Source organism: Lepeophtheirus salmonis, chromosome 3 (genome assembly GCF_016086655.4).
Source record: "Lepeophtheirus salmonis chromosome 3, UVic_Lsal_1.4, whole genome shotgun sequence".
NCBI lineage: Eukaryota > Metazoa > Arthropoda > Copepoda > Siphonostomatoida > Caligidae > Lepeophtheirus > Lepeophtheirus salmonis.
The window spans coordinates 11,880,218-11,894,382 of NC_052133.2; the positions used below are offsets into that span (position 1 = coordinate 11,880,218).

The 14,165-nt window shown below is 27.9% G+C and overlaps 1 protein-coding gene across 2 annotated transcripts in view; it reads left to right on the forward strand.

Moving 5' to 3' along the window:
• Positions 1 to 14,165, forward strand: part of dpr12 (defective proboscis extension response 12) — a 382,253-nt gene that overhangs the window by 208,956 nt on the left and 159,132 nt on the right. Inside the window, exon 3 of one of the 2 annotated variants that reach the window (XM_040708020.2) lies at positions 1,350 to 1,501. In XM_040708020.2, coding sequence (XP_040563954.1) covers positions 1,350 to 1,501 — 152 coding nt within the window. The remainder of the gene's footprint in view (positions 1 to 1,349; positions 1,502 to 14,165) is intronic. The other variant, XM_040708021.2, reaches the window with a different exon arrangement.

Sequence of the window (14,165 nt, forward strand, 5' to 3'; positions counted from 1 at the left end):
TTGAACTTAAATTTTCTGATGTGAAAATAAAGAAATACTTATATTGAGATTTAAAGCTATTTGTAAGTGTATTTATTGATAAGAAGCAGCTGCAAATAAAGAAGGGTTGAGATACACTTTTGTAAAGGAACTGAAATTTCAATCTTGAAAAAAAATGTGGCCTGTAAACAACAGTAATGTAAGCGAAAATAATTTTTCATAAAAATGAATTTGGCTACATTTGAATTTTTCAACTAATTTTCCTTATTTTCTTGATTTACTATTGCCTTTTAAACTAAATCTATCAATTTCTAACTTTTTATGTTCTTTTAAGTAGTGAGATAGAGTTTCACTATTTAAGTAAAAGTAAACATTATAGTATTATAACTACACCATCTGACCTTGGGGTTGACTTTGAAGGCAATATACTTAATGCATAATTCCTTTTCTTATTTTTCATCTATATAAAAAGAATATCAAGCCTGCAAATATCAACCATCACATATTAGGTTATTTCATTAAATAAATTTCTTATAATATATTATATAAATTTATAGCAGTCATTATTCATAACAGCGATGAATTAAACATATTATAAGATACCACAATAAAAATTCCCAAAAATTAAATCAGCATTAAATCAACTTAACGGATAACTGTCAGTAAATGTTTTATTTCTTTGAAGAGTTTTTTGTGGGATGAGAGAGAGTGGGGCACATTATGCTATTTTTTGCAAAGTTCAAAACAATATGCACAAACATATTTCCATAGGCGCCATTGTGAAGGAGTGGAACAACTTGTCCGAGAAGTTCATCATCAACTCCTGCAACGCTTTGAGCCGCCGTGTGGAGGCTATAATATCTACTGAGGGTGGCCATTTTGAGTGAATATGGACAAAAAGGTCGTGTCTCAAAGTTTTGTTTAAAAAAAATTCAAAATTATTTATCAAAAAATAAAATTGTGGATAATTTTCTCAAATCAGTCATTCAGTCCACGTTTTGCTTCCGAACAATGTACATAAAATTAATATGGATGTATGTAAATATGAAGTTAGTTGGTCATTTCTTATTTAATTGAATATTGTTCGTGTATTAAGAATTGCCTTATAATAGGGTGTGCAATTGTGGCGTCATTATTCTAAAAGCTAAATATCTTGGAGAAATGCTCCCATATATATATACATATATACACTTATTTTTAAAGCTACTACATGAAATTTTCTTAAGATTTATTGATTATATCAACAAAACCACATAATGTATAATTTTGGGTTCTTTATGCAATCGCTAATGTTATTAAAAATAATTTACATACACATTTAATATGCAATATTTTTTTCGAATTAATCATAACATCTTTTATTTTTTTAGCAGATCCTTGGAGTGAAGATTTCCGCCCATCCAATATTCCTTCACATGTCGGACCCATATTTGACAACAGTTATGTAACCAATGTCACTGCTCAACAAGGAGGAAATGCACACTTACAATGCAAAGTTCTCAATATCAAAGGAGATGTTCCTGTAAGATGATATATTTTTATAATATATATATATATCCATTGCCCGGAGTTATTGGGCATCAACGAAAAGACAAACTATTGTAGAAGATAACTCCTCAAGAAATCCTCAGTGTTACATATATACATATTAGGGATCCTTTTTCCCTAGAATTCCTTGGCATCATTTTTTATTATGAGCCTGGTAAACTAATAATTAGTGTATCATATTATAAAAGAGAGGAGTAGTAGATTTATAAATGAATCAAAATCTCCGTCAATTACTACCATTAATTAAAAGTTATAAATTTAACAATTTTTGACCTAATGATATGGAAAATTTTGAGTGACCTCTTCATAAAAGACATATTTTGAAGCTTATTTTTAGAAACAACGTATTTTATGATCACTTCACATACCAGTAAATGTGAGTTGCCGTACCACAGTTTAAGAGCCACTACCCAAATTAAGAAGCATATAAAATTCCACACGTGTTAACAATAGAAAAAATGTCCTTGTCTTGTGATTGTCTTTATTATTATAAGAAAAATTAGGGCCCTGGTTAAGTAAGTACAAGAAAACAAAATATAAAAAGTTTATAAACTTAGTTGTAAAAAAATAAAAAAAACACGTAATTAAGAAAATATTTAGTAATCAAATGAAGTAGACATAATGTGACATGCTGTCATTTGCAAAAAAAAAAAAAGTGTCATATGTAACTATATATTTGAAGAATAATTATAAAGAAATTGAGTTATAATCAATGGTTTTTGTTAATTTTGCCGCAAAGATGTTTGCATATTTGCTGCCTTTTTATGTTTTTAGATCGTATGAATTTTATAGCTAGGTAAGGAAAAAAAAAGGAAAATAATAACAATATGATGGATCATTTATTAACCATTGATGAATGAATTACATATTCATTTGATTATATTGTCTTTGATTTTGTACTGTATGCATTCAGTCGATCTATCATTTCTTGGGATTTTAAATATTATCACAAAATGAAAAAGTTGTTTAAAATTTAATGTGATATTGACATAAAAAAAAAAATCAAATGTTATTGCTTTATAATTGTACAAAGTTTATATGAGTTGACCAACAGGAAGTCCGATCAAAAATGAAGTTTTATTCACTACAATAGGTTGCTTAATCGGATAATAATTAATTTGATCAAGATACAACAATAAAGTTCAAACTAATAGTATGAAAACATTAAGAGGAGGCAAATATGTCTGTCATGTGGCAAAATTACCAGTCACGATTTTCAATTTTTTTTTTTTTTTGAGTTGTAGGTAAATATCATGTAGAAAAATAAAATAAAATACAGGTTTGGAATCTTCTGCTTTTTTTTGTCAACAAAAACAAATCTTTTTGGTTCATAGCCTTAAAATTTATTGACTAATTTACAAAAATATATATTCACAAAAATTGTTGGCAAATCACAGTGCTACATTTTATTCGTTAGGGTCTACATTAGAATCAATGACCCCCTTAATACGGTGCCTGAGGATAATACAGGATTGTACAATTTTGTATTCTTGTAAATGGGGGACTTCAGTCCAATCAAATATCAGTGAAGGTTTTGGATTGAAGATGCCCTCGATGGCACCCCACCAAAAGTAATCAAGGTGGTACAAATTGAGTCAACTAATATCCTATTTATCAATGCCTAACATTATGATTGATAAGTTAATTAAAAATAACTTTTAATCACATTTGTTTTAGTGCCTATATCTCAACCCCCTCCCCCCATATAAGTAAAGATGTACTTTTGTGGCTTGTCGATACAACATTAATAGAGAATGAGGTTTTTTCATCAAAATTTAGCCTAAAATACATTTGTACTCTATGACAACATATATCCAATTTATATAAACAAATTATTTTATTAAAACCTTCGAAGATTAAACAAATTGCACTAAAAGTAGCAAATATTCATGGATATATTTTATTTGAAATACCATTTTGGGACCTAATTAAGTCTCATGAGTCAAATTACGATGCCTAAACTTTATTTAACATTATTACTAATGGGAGTTGGTAATCCGAGTATTTTTTGTTAATTTCCAATCCTGAATTAAGTATTATTATTATTCAATTATTTACGAAATATGGTAGAGGGTGTAATAAGTGTTAGTCTTTGTTTTATAACTCTTCATTTTCAAGAATTATGAAATCTTCTATTAAAACTTATGAAAAAATTTGCTAAACTAAAGATCCAGAAACTAAAAAGAAAAAAATAGATATAACTTTTTGTGTAAGCTGATTCAATACATTAAAACAAAAAGTTTCAGGAACAATAACGATTTTTTTCCTATTTCTATTAAATTACCAAAAAATTACATTTTCTAATGTGGGGTGAAACGGGGTTAATATAAGTAAAATAAAATTAATTAATGTAAACAATATATAAGGAGTCCCTCGAAAATTGTTTCACTCGTTTAACTCTAATAGATAGTTTCCACATGGCGTCAGCATTGTTGATATCGGTCATTTTGTAAACCTAAACATACAAGCTTTATAAAAATTAATCTTTTTTTCATGGATATTAAGGAAAATAATACACTTTTGGATGTATAAATGAGACCAACCATTTTTTATAGTTTAACAAGTATTACGTTTTAAATTATATGTATAATTTAATGGCAAAGTAAGCGAATATACATATATTTAAAATTGATTTACTTTTTACTACCAAAAATAGGTTAATAACCTAATTAATTTACCTAATAATATACAAGTAAAAATATGCATGCCTAAACCTATTATAAAACTTGTTTTTCATTAGTTGCTTTTTAAGCCTATCAAGAAGTACTTTGAAACAACATAAAAAATCTTTTTTTATGTAAAGCTTAATTGTTCGTTTATTATTATCATTTTAATTAAAGTTAATTTAGCTGATAGTTTTTGATATGTAATTGCTTTAATTATTGTATATAATTATAAAGTAAAATGAATAATTATTTTACTGAAACATATATATATATACAAATTTTGTGTACAAGTATGTGTGTAGCCCGCATAATATTTATGATCCGAAGCTAAATTGGACATGATAAGAATATTGCAGTGAAAAAACAAACAAACTCATCAAAACATAAAAAATGAGTTTAATAACTCTTTTTTGATTAATTATATATTGATAAAGATTTTGTTTCTGTAAAATAAAATTTATAAAAGTTAATAGTTTGTCATATTACAGGAGTGACAATATGCTAACTGAGTTGTGATATGAGTTTATATGTGGCTTTGACCATTATATCTACAATGCAGTGTAGCATTCTTTGAAGAATAAAAAACACTATTACACACTGACTTTTGTATTGGTGTGCAATTCAAATGATTAGCTTTTAACAAATATAATTATAACAATATTTTATTTCAATAGCTACATGAACTAGTCTACAAAGATATTTTTAATACACTCTGGCATCCCTAAATTCAATATCTAATGATTCGATTTGACAGCTAAGCTGCTCTCCACCTTCAACATTCTTCAAATTGTCAGGGTTAACATGATATTATTTATTTTTACATACTAAAAAAATTAATTAAATTTAGAAAAAACTACATTTTTTTTTTCAAAGAGCCAAGAGTTAATATAACCAATTAATTTTTAATCAACTTTTAATTAAAGGCCATTTGTTATATGCATCTATGAGTGAGAAACATAAAAATCAATTTCTAGACTAATAAAAATAAAAACAAAACCTACTTACTTATTTTTATCAAGAATTTATTGGGCACATAAATAATTAAATGTATGATAGTTTTTTGTAGCTAAAATTTTTTATCAATATAAATAAGAAAAAAATAATAATTGAAGGACAATATTTTAAATATTTATGATATAAAATATCGATTATTGATATGAAAAAAGTATAAGTTAAAAAATATATATTAGATTAAAAAAAGGGTAATTCATTTATATCATACCTAATCATCGTAATACGTTATTTTACTCGTATGTAATCCATTTATCAAACTCGTTCTCAATTTTTTATTGTTGTCCTTGATATATATACTCGCTTTTTAGATGTCCCTTTTTAAAACATCAACATAAATTACTCATAGAGGGTCTTTATATATACATATATATTGGTGTAAAAGGCTTGATAGGTTTTAGTTTATGTAAAGCTATCGAAAAAAGAAGGTATTTTATATTATATATATATAGATTTAATGGGAAATAATTTGATAGCCACAAATTTTAATCGTATTTTTTATGCAATTAAAATTAGTATAGGAGTGAGAAGGTGAGTGTTGCATACTGGTGTGAAGAAATAATCTTTTGTGGCTGATTGAAAAAAACAACAACACATATTTCATTCAAAAGACTAATAATACCAATCAATAATTTTTTCCCTTGGATTGTAATTATGATTTTTGGATTTCTGTTAATTGGAGAAACTTGGAAAAACTTTTGTTGTCCAAAATTTATGCTTTTGGGGGCTACAGAAAGCAAAATTTTATATATTATCAATACATCTAAATAGTTTTATAAATATGCATAAATATTTTTTCAAGAGTTCTATCTTAAATAACATTTAAAATAGAACTGCAGATTTTTCTATATCGCTATTAAAACAAGTTTAATTATTGAATATATATATTTTTTGCCAACAATGCTTAACCTAGATAATATCATAATATTATATTTTTTTTTAGATATAAAGTACTTTCAGTATGAATATTTGTTGCTATTTTCATATTCAAAAATGGCGTGCATAATATTTTGAACGAAGAGAAACAGCCATTTTTTACTTGTTATTTTTAGACATACTTTTTTTTACGTTATATTGAATGAAAATAATTTGAAACTTAGAAATACATTTTTTATTAACAAAAAAATTATTTTCATACGAAAGATTTCTCCATTTTTTTCTTGTTTAAAGAAGAATTTAAGAGTTTTATGTTAATACAAAATTGTTCATTAATAGTTAAAGAATATATGAAAAAATTTGAGACTTGTAGATTCATTTTTTTATTTCAAAAATTATTATTTCAATAAAAGAAGATGTTCAATTCGGATATTTTTTTAATCTTCTGACCTAATGGGTTAAAATATTAATTTTTTTAAGATTCTCCTTTTAAAATTTTTTGTATATCTTTCTTTTACTAATAGGTAATATCTTTTGTCGTTGTCATTAGAAATGAAGAATTTATTGAACTTTTAATGACAATGATATTTGCTTTCTAAGAAAATCGTTGTATGTTTATTGACAATTCGTTCTAAAAACCACAAAAAGCCCTTTGTAAAAAGATTGAACATATTTTGGGCCTAATTAAAAAGAATTTATTAATATTACCACATAAGTTCAGTGCATCTTATACAAACTCAAAACTAATTTTTGAATAGAGAACAACACTTAGTTCGTTTGTATTGGATTATAATGCTTTTTACTTTTTGCATGTAGTTCCTTCTACCTTTTCCGGGATGTAATAATCTTAAGAATTAAGATCAAGTGAGGTGGGACGTAACATATTATTGGACACATTCAAAAGAAGATTGATTAAACACAACCTCTTCTCGTTTATGACCTTTGTTATTAGATGCTTCTTCCTCCTTGCTCTCGATTTTGTTATCAAGTGATATTTAAAGAACCTTTTGGAGCGTCACTTCATTCACACTCATCTTCTTAGCCATACCACAAGGCCATTTTGTAAACGCATAATCATGGCCTTTGTTCTTACTTTGTTGCAAAGTTATGATTGTAATTCCTTAGTTGAACTTACAGTCGAATTTAGGATTGACATCGGAGTAATCCTTGACTATCAAAACATTTTTCAAATTGTCAGGAGTACCGTACTGATTTTCAGTTTCTTTTTATTTACATGTCCAAAATACTCACGATTTTCATCACTGTATGTGTATATTCCAACACAAGGGAGCAATATATAAATGATTAAGACGAACCAACTTGTTAAATTATGCAAGAGAAAAATTATAGAGGCCGACTATGCAACTATTGTTAAACATTAAATAAGTTATAAGTATAAATCTACCGAGTATACAACATACATACTTGTATCAAAAGAATCAATTTTACGCTTGACTTATAAAACATTTCAATAGACTACCTACTACGTAAATAATTCTATTATATAAGGGAGTAAAAAGACAAGCTGGAATTTTATTTCATTTTTTTTTACCTTAAATTGTTATCAAAGATCTACTCCGGTCATAAAAATATGAAAAAGATATATAAGGGTGTTTCAAATCAATACGGGACTGAATATCAAAGAATACCTCATTGCACGACATTAACTCGCTAACGTAAAAGTATAAAGTGTATTTTGTTGTCAGCTGTCAATAGTTATTCTTCTTTTCGCGTATAAATTTTCAATATGTTGATTGAACGTTGAATTGGAATTAGCTCTTGTTACTATGTGAACAATTCAAAACAATTATTGAAAAATAATTATGTGGTTGGGAAGAATTGACTAATTGCCAACTGATTTTGACCCTTTTTTGCCTGTTTATTTTATTTCTTTTTTTTTTTTTTTGAGGAAAGGTTGCATGATACCATCAAAGTAACGACGTGATTGATGAACCAGTTCTATTGCCCCTAATATAAAAAAAATTTATCTTGAATGGAACATATTTAGGGGCTGTAAGAAATGATATATCTTCTATATCTAGTAAGGCTGTATCGGAACAAAAACTTTGGCATGCAGTGCGGTCTTCAATTTTAAGGACTATTCCAAATCTTACATAAATGTAAACTTATGTAAAGTGACAGAAGTCGTGGTCAAAAGCCAATTAAGCGGTCCAGACCATGGCCAGACAGGAATGACTACGAGAAAGGTGTTGCTGTGTATATGGCAGGATCGGCAGAATATAATCTACCATGAGCTGCTACCCTATGTCCAAATGCTCAATTCTGACTCCTACTGTGGCCCAATTTACTGTTTGTAGCTGGTGATCTACAGAACTCCCCATCATTGTTGAATAGGAGAGGAGTCGTTTTTCATGAAGACTAAACCAGGTCTCACACATCTTTGATGAGACGCAAGAAGCTCTTGGAGATCGTATGGGAAGTTCTTATGCATCCACCCAATAGTCCAGACCTTGCATTTTCTGACTATTTTCTGTTCCTGTATATTACCAATGCGCATGGGGGTAAAAATTTAGCCTTTATAGAGGCCTGAGAAAATTGGTAGCCCGGGTGTTTGCCAATTGGGACAAGAACTTTTTCAAGAAGGATATTATGAAGTTGCATTTTCGTTATCAACAAGTTGTCAAATACAACAGGACATAATTGACTTAAATTCGAGGATTGTCACACTTCTGATAAAGCAAAAAAGTACGAAATTACTTTTTCCCCAGCCTAGTTCTCATAGGATTCATTGAAACAGTATTACAAACAGTTTGGAAGCCTCCAGGGCAGGAATGATATTATGATTATTTTATTATGCGTGTACGCAAATATAAAACGAAACATTTGACTTTGATCGTAATATTTTTATTTTATTTACTATGTAAAAATGTTTATCTGCTCTTACAATAACCTCAATATATGGGACCATGAATTTTTATTATTTTGTTATTCCACTAGTTTACTTGTGTAATAGAGGTTCTTATTAAAGCAGATACAATATTAGGCTTATTTTATAAAAGTTTTTATAAAGGCTGAATCGGTTTCATTATGAAGTATTAAACTTTTTTTCTATTCAATAAATAAATATGAAAGATTGAGTAAATTGAAGGATTTTTTTTGTTTTTTTTAAATAAATAGCTTATTTTTTTTTTACAAGCAATCAAGTCTCAAAATTATTTCTTTTAATTGAACCATTATCATTCCTTATTTATAGGGCTGTAAATCATAAGTATTTTTGATAAGTAGAAAGAGATAATTATATGGTAACCCTAAAAAGTTGAACTTTTTTGGGAGAAGATCAGCTTAGCTGTTATAACGTTTCTTTTATGGGATTAGCTGCGAGCAACTATGAGAGAAAGGAAATAAACATAATTGAAAGTGATTTTTTAATGTAAACTTGTCAAGCTATGAATACTACTTAAAACATTATATTTCAGTAGTAAAAACTCCAATGACGTAAAAGAATGATGTAATGTTTTAAAAACTTATTCTGGCCCTTCTTTTTTCTTCTATTTTTGCAGAAGGAAAGATCAAAAGAGTTAAATAAGATCATGATGTATTCATGTGTCGAAACTATATGTATTATATAAATAAAGCCAAGTTTGTCTGTTTTTATGTAGGAATATATGAAAACGTGTCACCGAATGCAATGTATGCAGTGATCTATGATGCATGCCATAAACATATTTTTGATCTATGAAATAACAATTACGGCTGTATTACTGAAATATTGCAGACGTGTGAATAAAGAAAGGAACATGTATGCATTGTTAACTGTATAGTGCTTTCTGATGTAAATCATATCAATATTTTTGATAGAAGTAATAATAATCTAGTCGTATTAATGAAATATTGCAGGCGTGTGGATGTATAGCAAGGAAAGTGTATGGGTTATTGCTCTCTTATGTATATCTTAATTCATGCGAATTTTCAGTATATGTTAGAATTTGAATTAAATATAACGCTGGTATTTTAAAAATATTGTTTTTTGCTTTTACTAGTGAGCACTCAAGAGATTAAACTTCTCATCAGTCATCCCAACATATTAAACTTTTTTTTTCTAAAAATCTTATTACAATTCTTTCATTCTGGAGGACTAAACATATATGAATGGATATGAGTATTGAGTAGTTACGAGGGATTAAATAAAAATCAATTTTGTAATAATAGATTATAATTATACACTTATCTGAAAGAACATGCAATAATGTTTACCCAAATATTGAGTATTTGTGAGTAGAATTCATGAGTAAGAGAAGTTATATTCCATTTAATACGATTAATTAGACGTTACTTCAGCTATTCTGTATTTAATGTATTATTTTTTATCTTGAGGTATAGGGAAGAAGTATGTATAACATAAATGTACATCTCTACAATTATGTATATAAGAAAATGTCTCAAGATTAAAAACAGAAGAGGGAAAAAGATTCTCATATTGTCTACCATATTTGTTTTAACACACTACCATCTACCATTAATAATTGATACAATCTCTTTATGTACTCCTCAAATCCTTACTACTACTACCCATAACATAAAAGTAACTTCTTCATATTAAACACATGAAAGAAATGACATACTTACCTAAAGAACAAAAAAATTACTGTTTCAAATTCTTTTTTATGTTATCATTAATGTAAACTAATTCAATATGGCTAATGGCAGTAATTTTATTCTCAAAAGAATTCAGAATTTCTTTTGAGTGTTTTATATAAAAGACCTTTATTATATTTTAAACATATATTTGGTACTATGATTTCTGACGCTGAATAGCCCATCAGTGAATCTTGTTTGAGTATAGAGGAAAAAATTATTTGCTAAATGGATATTAACTTTTTGGATAACTTATGTTGAGGAATTCATAGGAGTTCTGTCTTTGGGAAAAGTAGTCCCTGCATTAAAAAAATATTACATTGAAAATAAAAATAAATCAAGGTCCATGACTTTCTTCCTCGGAATTTAATACATTTTTGATGATGTAGAGAGTATCATGAGAACCTTTTTCACCCCATTATATACAAAATATTGGGTATGCGCCATATTTAATTTTACACATAAAGAAATGCTCACAGCTCGACAAAATCGGGATTGCGTTATGATCTAATAATCATTTGCATTTGTTTTTATTAATAAATATTTGCTTTATCTTCAAGGACAACAAAATGGAAGCCTCGAGAATTTTTGTGCTGGAAATGCTCGCACACAGACACTGAGATTCCCAAGGAACAGATAGTCTGGGCAGGGTCAGAAACGAACAGAAAAAATAAAGGGAATGGTTATTTGGATCAAATATCACATTACAAAAATTCAATCAGTGCAATTTGAAGTATGCCCGAAAAGATAAATGTGAGCAAGATTATGTTATGAAGAATCATTAGAGATGACTTGGGTGTAAAGTCAAGAGAAGGTGGAATAATCCTCTCATTACGATGGCTATATCTTAATATATATTATCTAGATTTAAGCTTATTTTGAAAGTGTCCCAGAAAATGTGGCTTCTCTGCTCCCTGGACTTTAATCCTTTGGATTATTCCATCTAATCAAAGGTCAAGGGTGCTGTTTGCAACAAGCTTCATGGGTCTGTTAGGTCTTTAGAGTCCACCATAAAGGACACATGGGCTGACTTGTCAGAAGACTACATCTAGAAGTTTTTTTAGCCTACATTAAAAGGGCAGAGGCCGTCATTGAGACTGAGTCAGGATCTATTGAATAAAAAATATCGGTTTTAGTAATAATTCAATGGAAATAAAATTATTTTTCTGTTCACTATTATTCCAAACTAGTTTTGGATGGTTTTTGTACATGAAACTCTAGACTTTTTTGAGACACTCTGAAATTTGAAGGAAGATCATCAAATAAAATCTTCCTCAGTCATAAAGTAAGTTATTGATTACCCATTCCTTGGAATAACTATACACTAAGATACGAAAAACGCAAAAAGACAGCTTGAGAAGAAAATAGAAGCTAAAAGAGAAAGAGAATATTGGCTCGACAAATAATAAAAGGGATATATTGGCGATAAAATAGGAACGGAGGTGAAATTATAAAAATAATCAATGGTCGAATAATGGAGGAATTATTACTGAGGGAGACCTTCGAAATAGTCAAGTTCGATTGAATACCAAACGTAATTTATGAACAAAGAAACATTTCTAGAGACTGCAGAATGGAGGAGAAATGGAATGTGTAGAAGGAAATTTGGATGAGCATGAGCTTAGATTCCGAAGGTCCAATAGAATTTATGTAATATCGAACTGAGAAGAGAAAGGATGTGATATCAAGTATATATATCAGCATGTAAATAAGATATATACAATGATATGGAAATTTGTATTAATATGTTGAGTACAGAAATTACTCTGGTATATGTGTTGGAAGTAAATTCATGAATTTTGATGGAAAAATAACAAAGTGTACATGACTTTTATTTTTTGCAAACAAACAAAATAAATAACGGTTTTTGTATGGAATAGTCAATTTTGACCATTGATTATACAGTAACCATTTAAATTTCAAATGTCATCTCTTGGAAAAATACTATCTAAAATATATAATTTTTGTTGGAAGGTTTTGAGAAATTAAACTTTTTCAAATGTTTAAAATAAATAATGGAAATTTCACTAGCCAGGACTAAACAAAATAAAGTAAAGCTTAAAGTAAAACTACACACATTATTTTTGTCTACTGAAAATAAATGACATCAATCACAACTTTGAATTACGAAACAGAATGAACTTATCCAATAAGCAAATGATTTGACATGAAGTGACAAATTACATAAAGTAAAACTCACATAAGGCATCAACGTCTAATAAAAGAATATTCTATATGGTGGAGCTTTGTAAAAGTTCCAAAAAAAAAAATTATCTTTGAGGATTGTTTTTCACTTTAATTCTGAACCACCCGTCATATTTAATAATTATTTTTCCCTACTCCTCATTTAAGATATGTCCAAGGTTTCATTGTAATCCGTATATTCATTCATTTTAACTAATGGCTTTTTGATGAACTTATATTAAAATTTTGCGTTTATATCTCATTAATATATAATTAATTTAATGGTTATTCTTCCTCCTCCTCTTCATTAACAAACACGAAACATATTTACCATTTGACAAAAAACTCATTAAAATAAAAAAAATGGAACATGCACAATTTGACGTCCAATGCACGTTGTTAGCCTACTAAAAGGAAATTTTAGGTTGATATTTCCATTCAAATGTGTATTTTTCTTCTCATATTCCTTACCACGAAAGGATCTTTTTGCATCCCTCAAGGATTCAAATAAAAGGTTCTATAATAATTAGTAGTAAGCGAATTTTTCCTTAATATATGTGATATATGATCAGACAATGTATTTTATAATCACTGAATATTTTTTAACTGTTTTGTCTTATTAAAATAAGTCTTGTCTTGTTTAATTTTTTTGACAAAATAAAGACGTCATAAAATCTGAAGAAAAAAGACGAAATTAACATTGCTGTAAAACTAATCTTCAATGAATTATCTAAGTAATTAAAAAGTAGTTGTACTAGCAAATAAAATTGGCTTGAAAATAGGATTCAAATAAACAACGTTTCGAACACCAATAAGATACTAAGTATGCATACCTTCAAATTATCAAAAATACGGAGTATATTAAAAAATTAGTTAAATAACTCCCTGATTTAAGTGTTCAATATTTATGTATCATATTCATAATCATATATATAAAGTTAAGAGATTTAAAAAATATATATATTGGCGAATGTTTATCAGCTAAATACAAATTAAATTTACTTTGGACTACGTTAGTGAACTGGGACTTTTTATACCTCACATTTTATAAAAAAGCTTCAAATGTTTTGAGAATAGATTTTATTTCCAGAAATTTTAAGCATGCATGTGAAACATCCTTCGGAATAATTGTAACTCTGTGTTGCTGAAAAAAATTGTTTTCTTTTAATTATTCGTCAGTTTTGCAATTTTCAATGTAGGTTTGGTGAATTTGATTAATTTGTTGCATTGAAGTCGTTCTTTCCTATGTCTTCTCTTTAATTTAAGGTATACATTGTTATTAATATATTATCAGCTATTATTCTA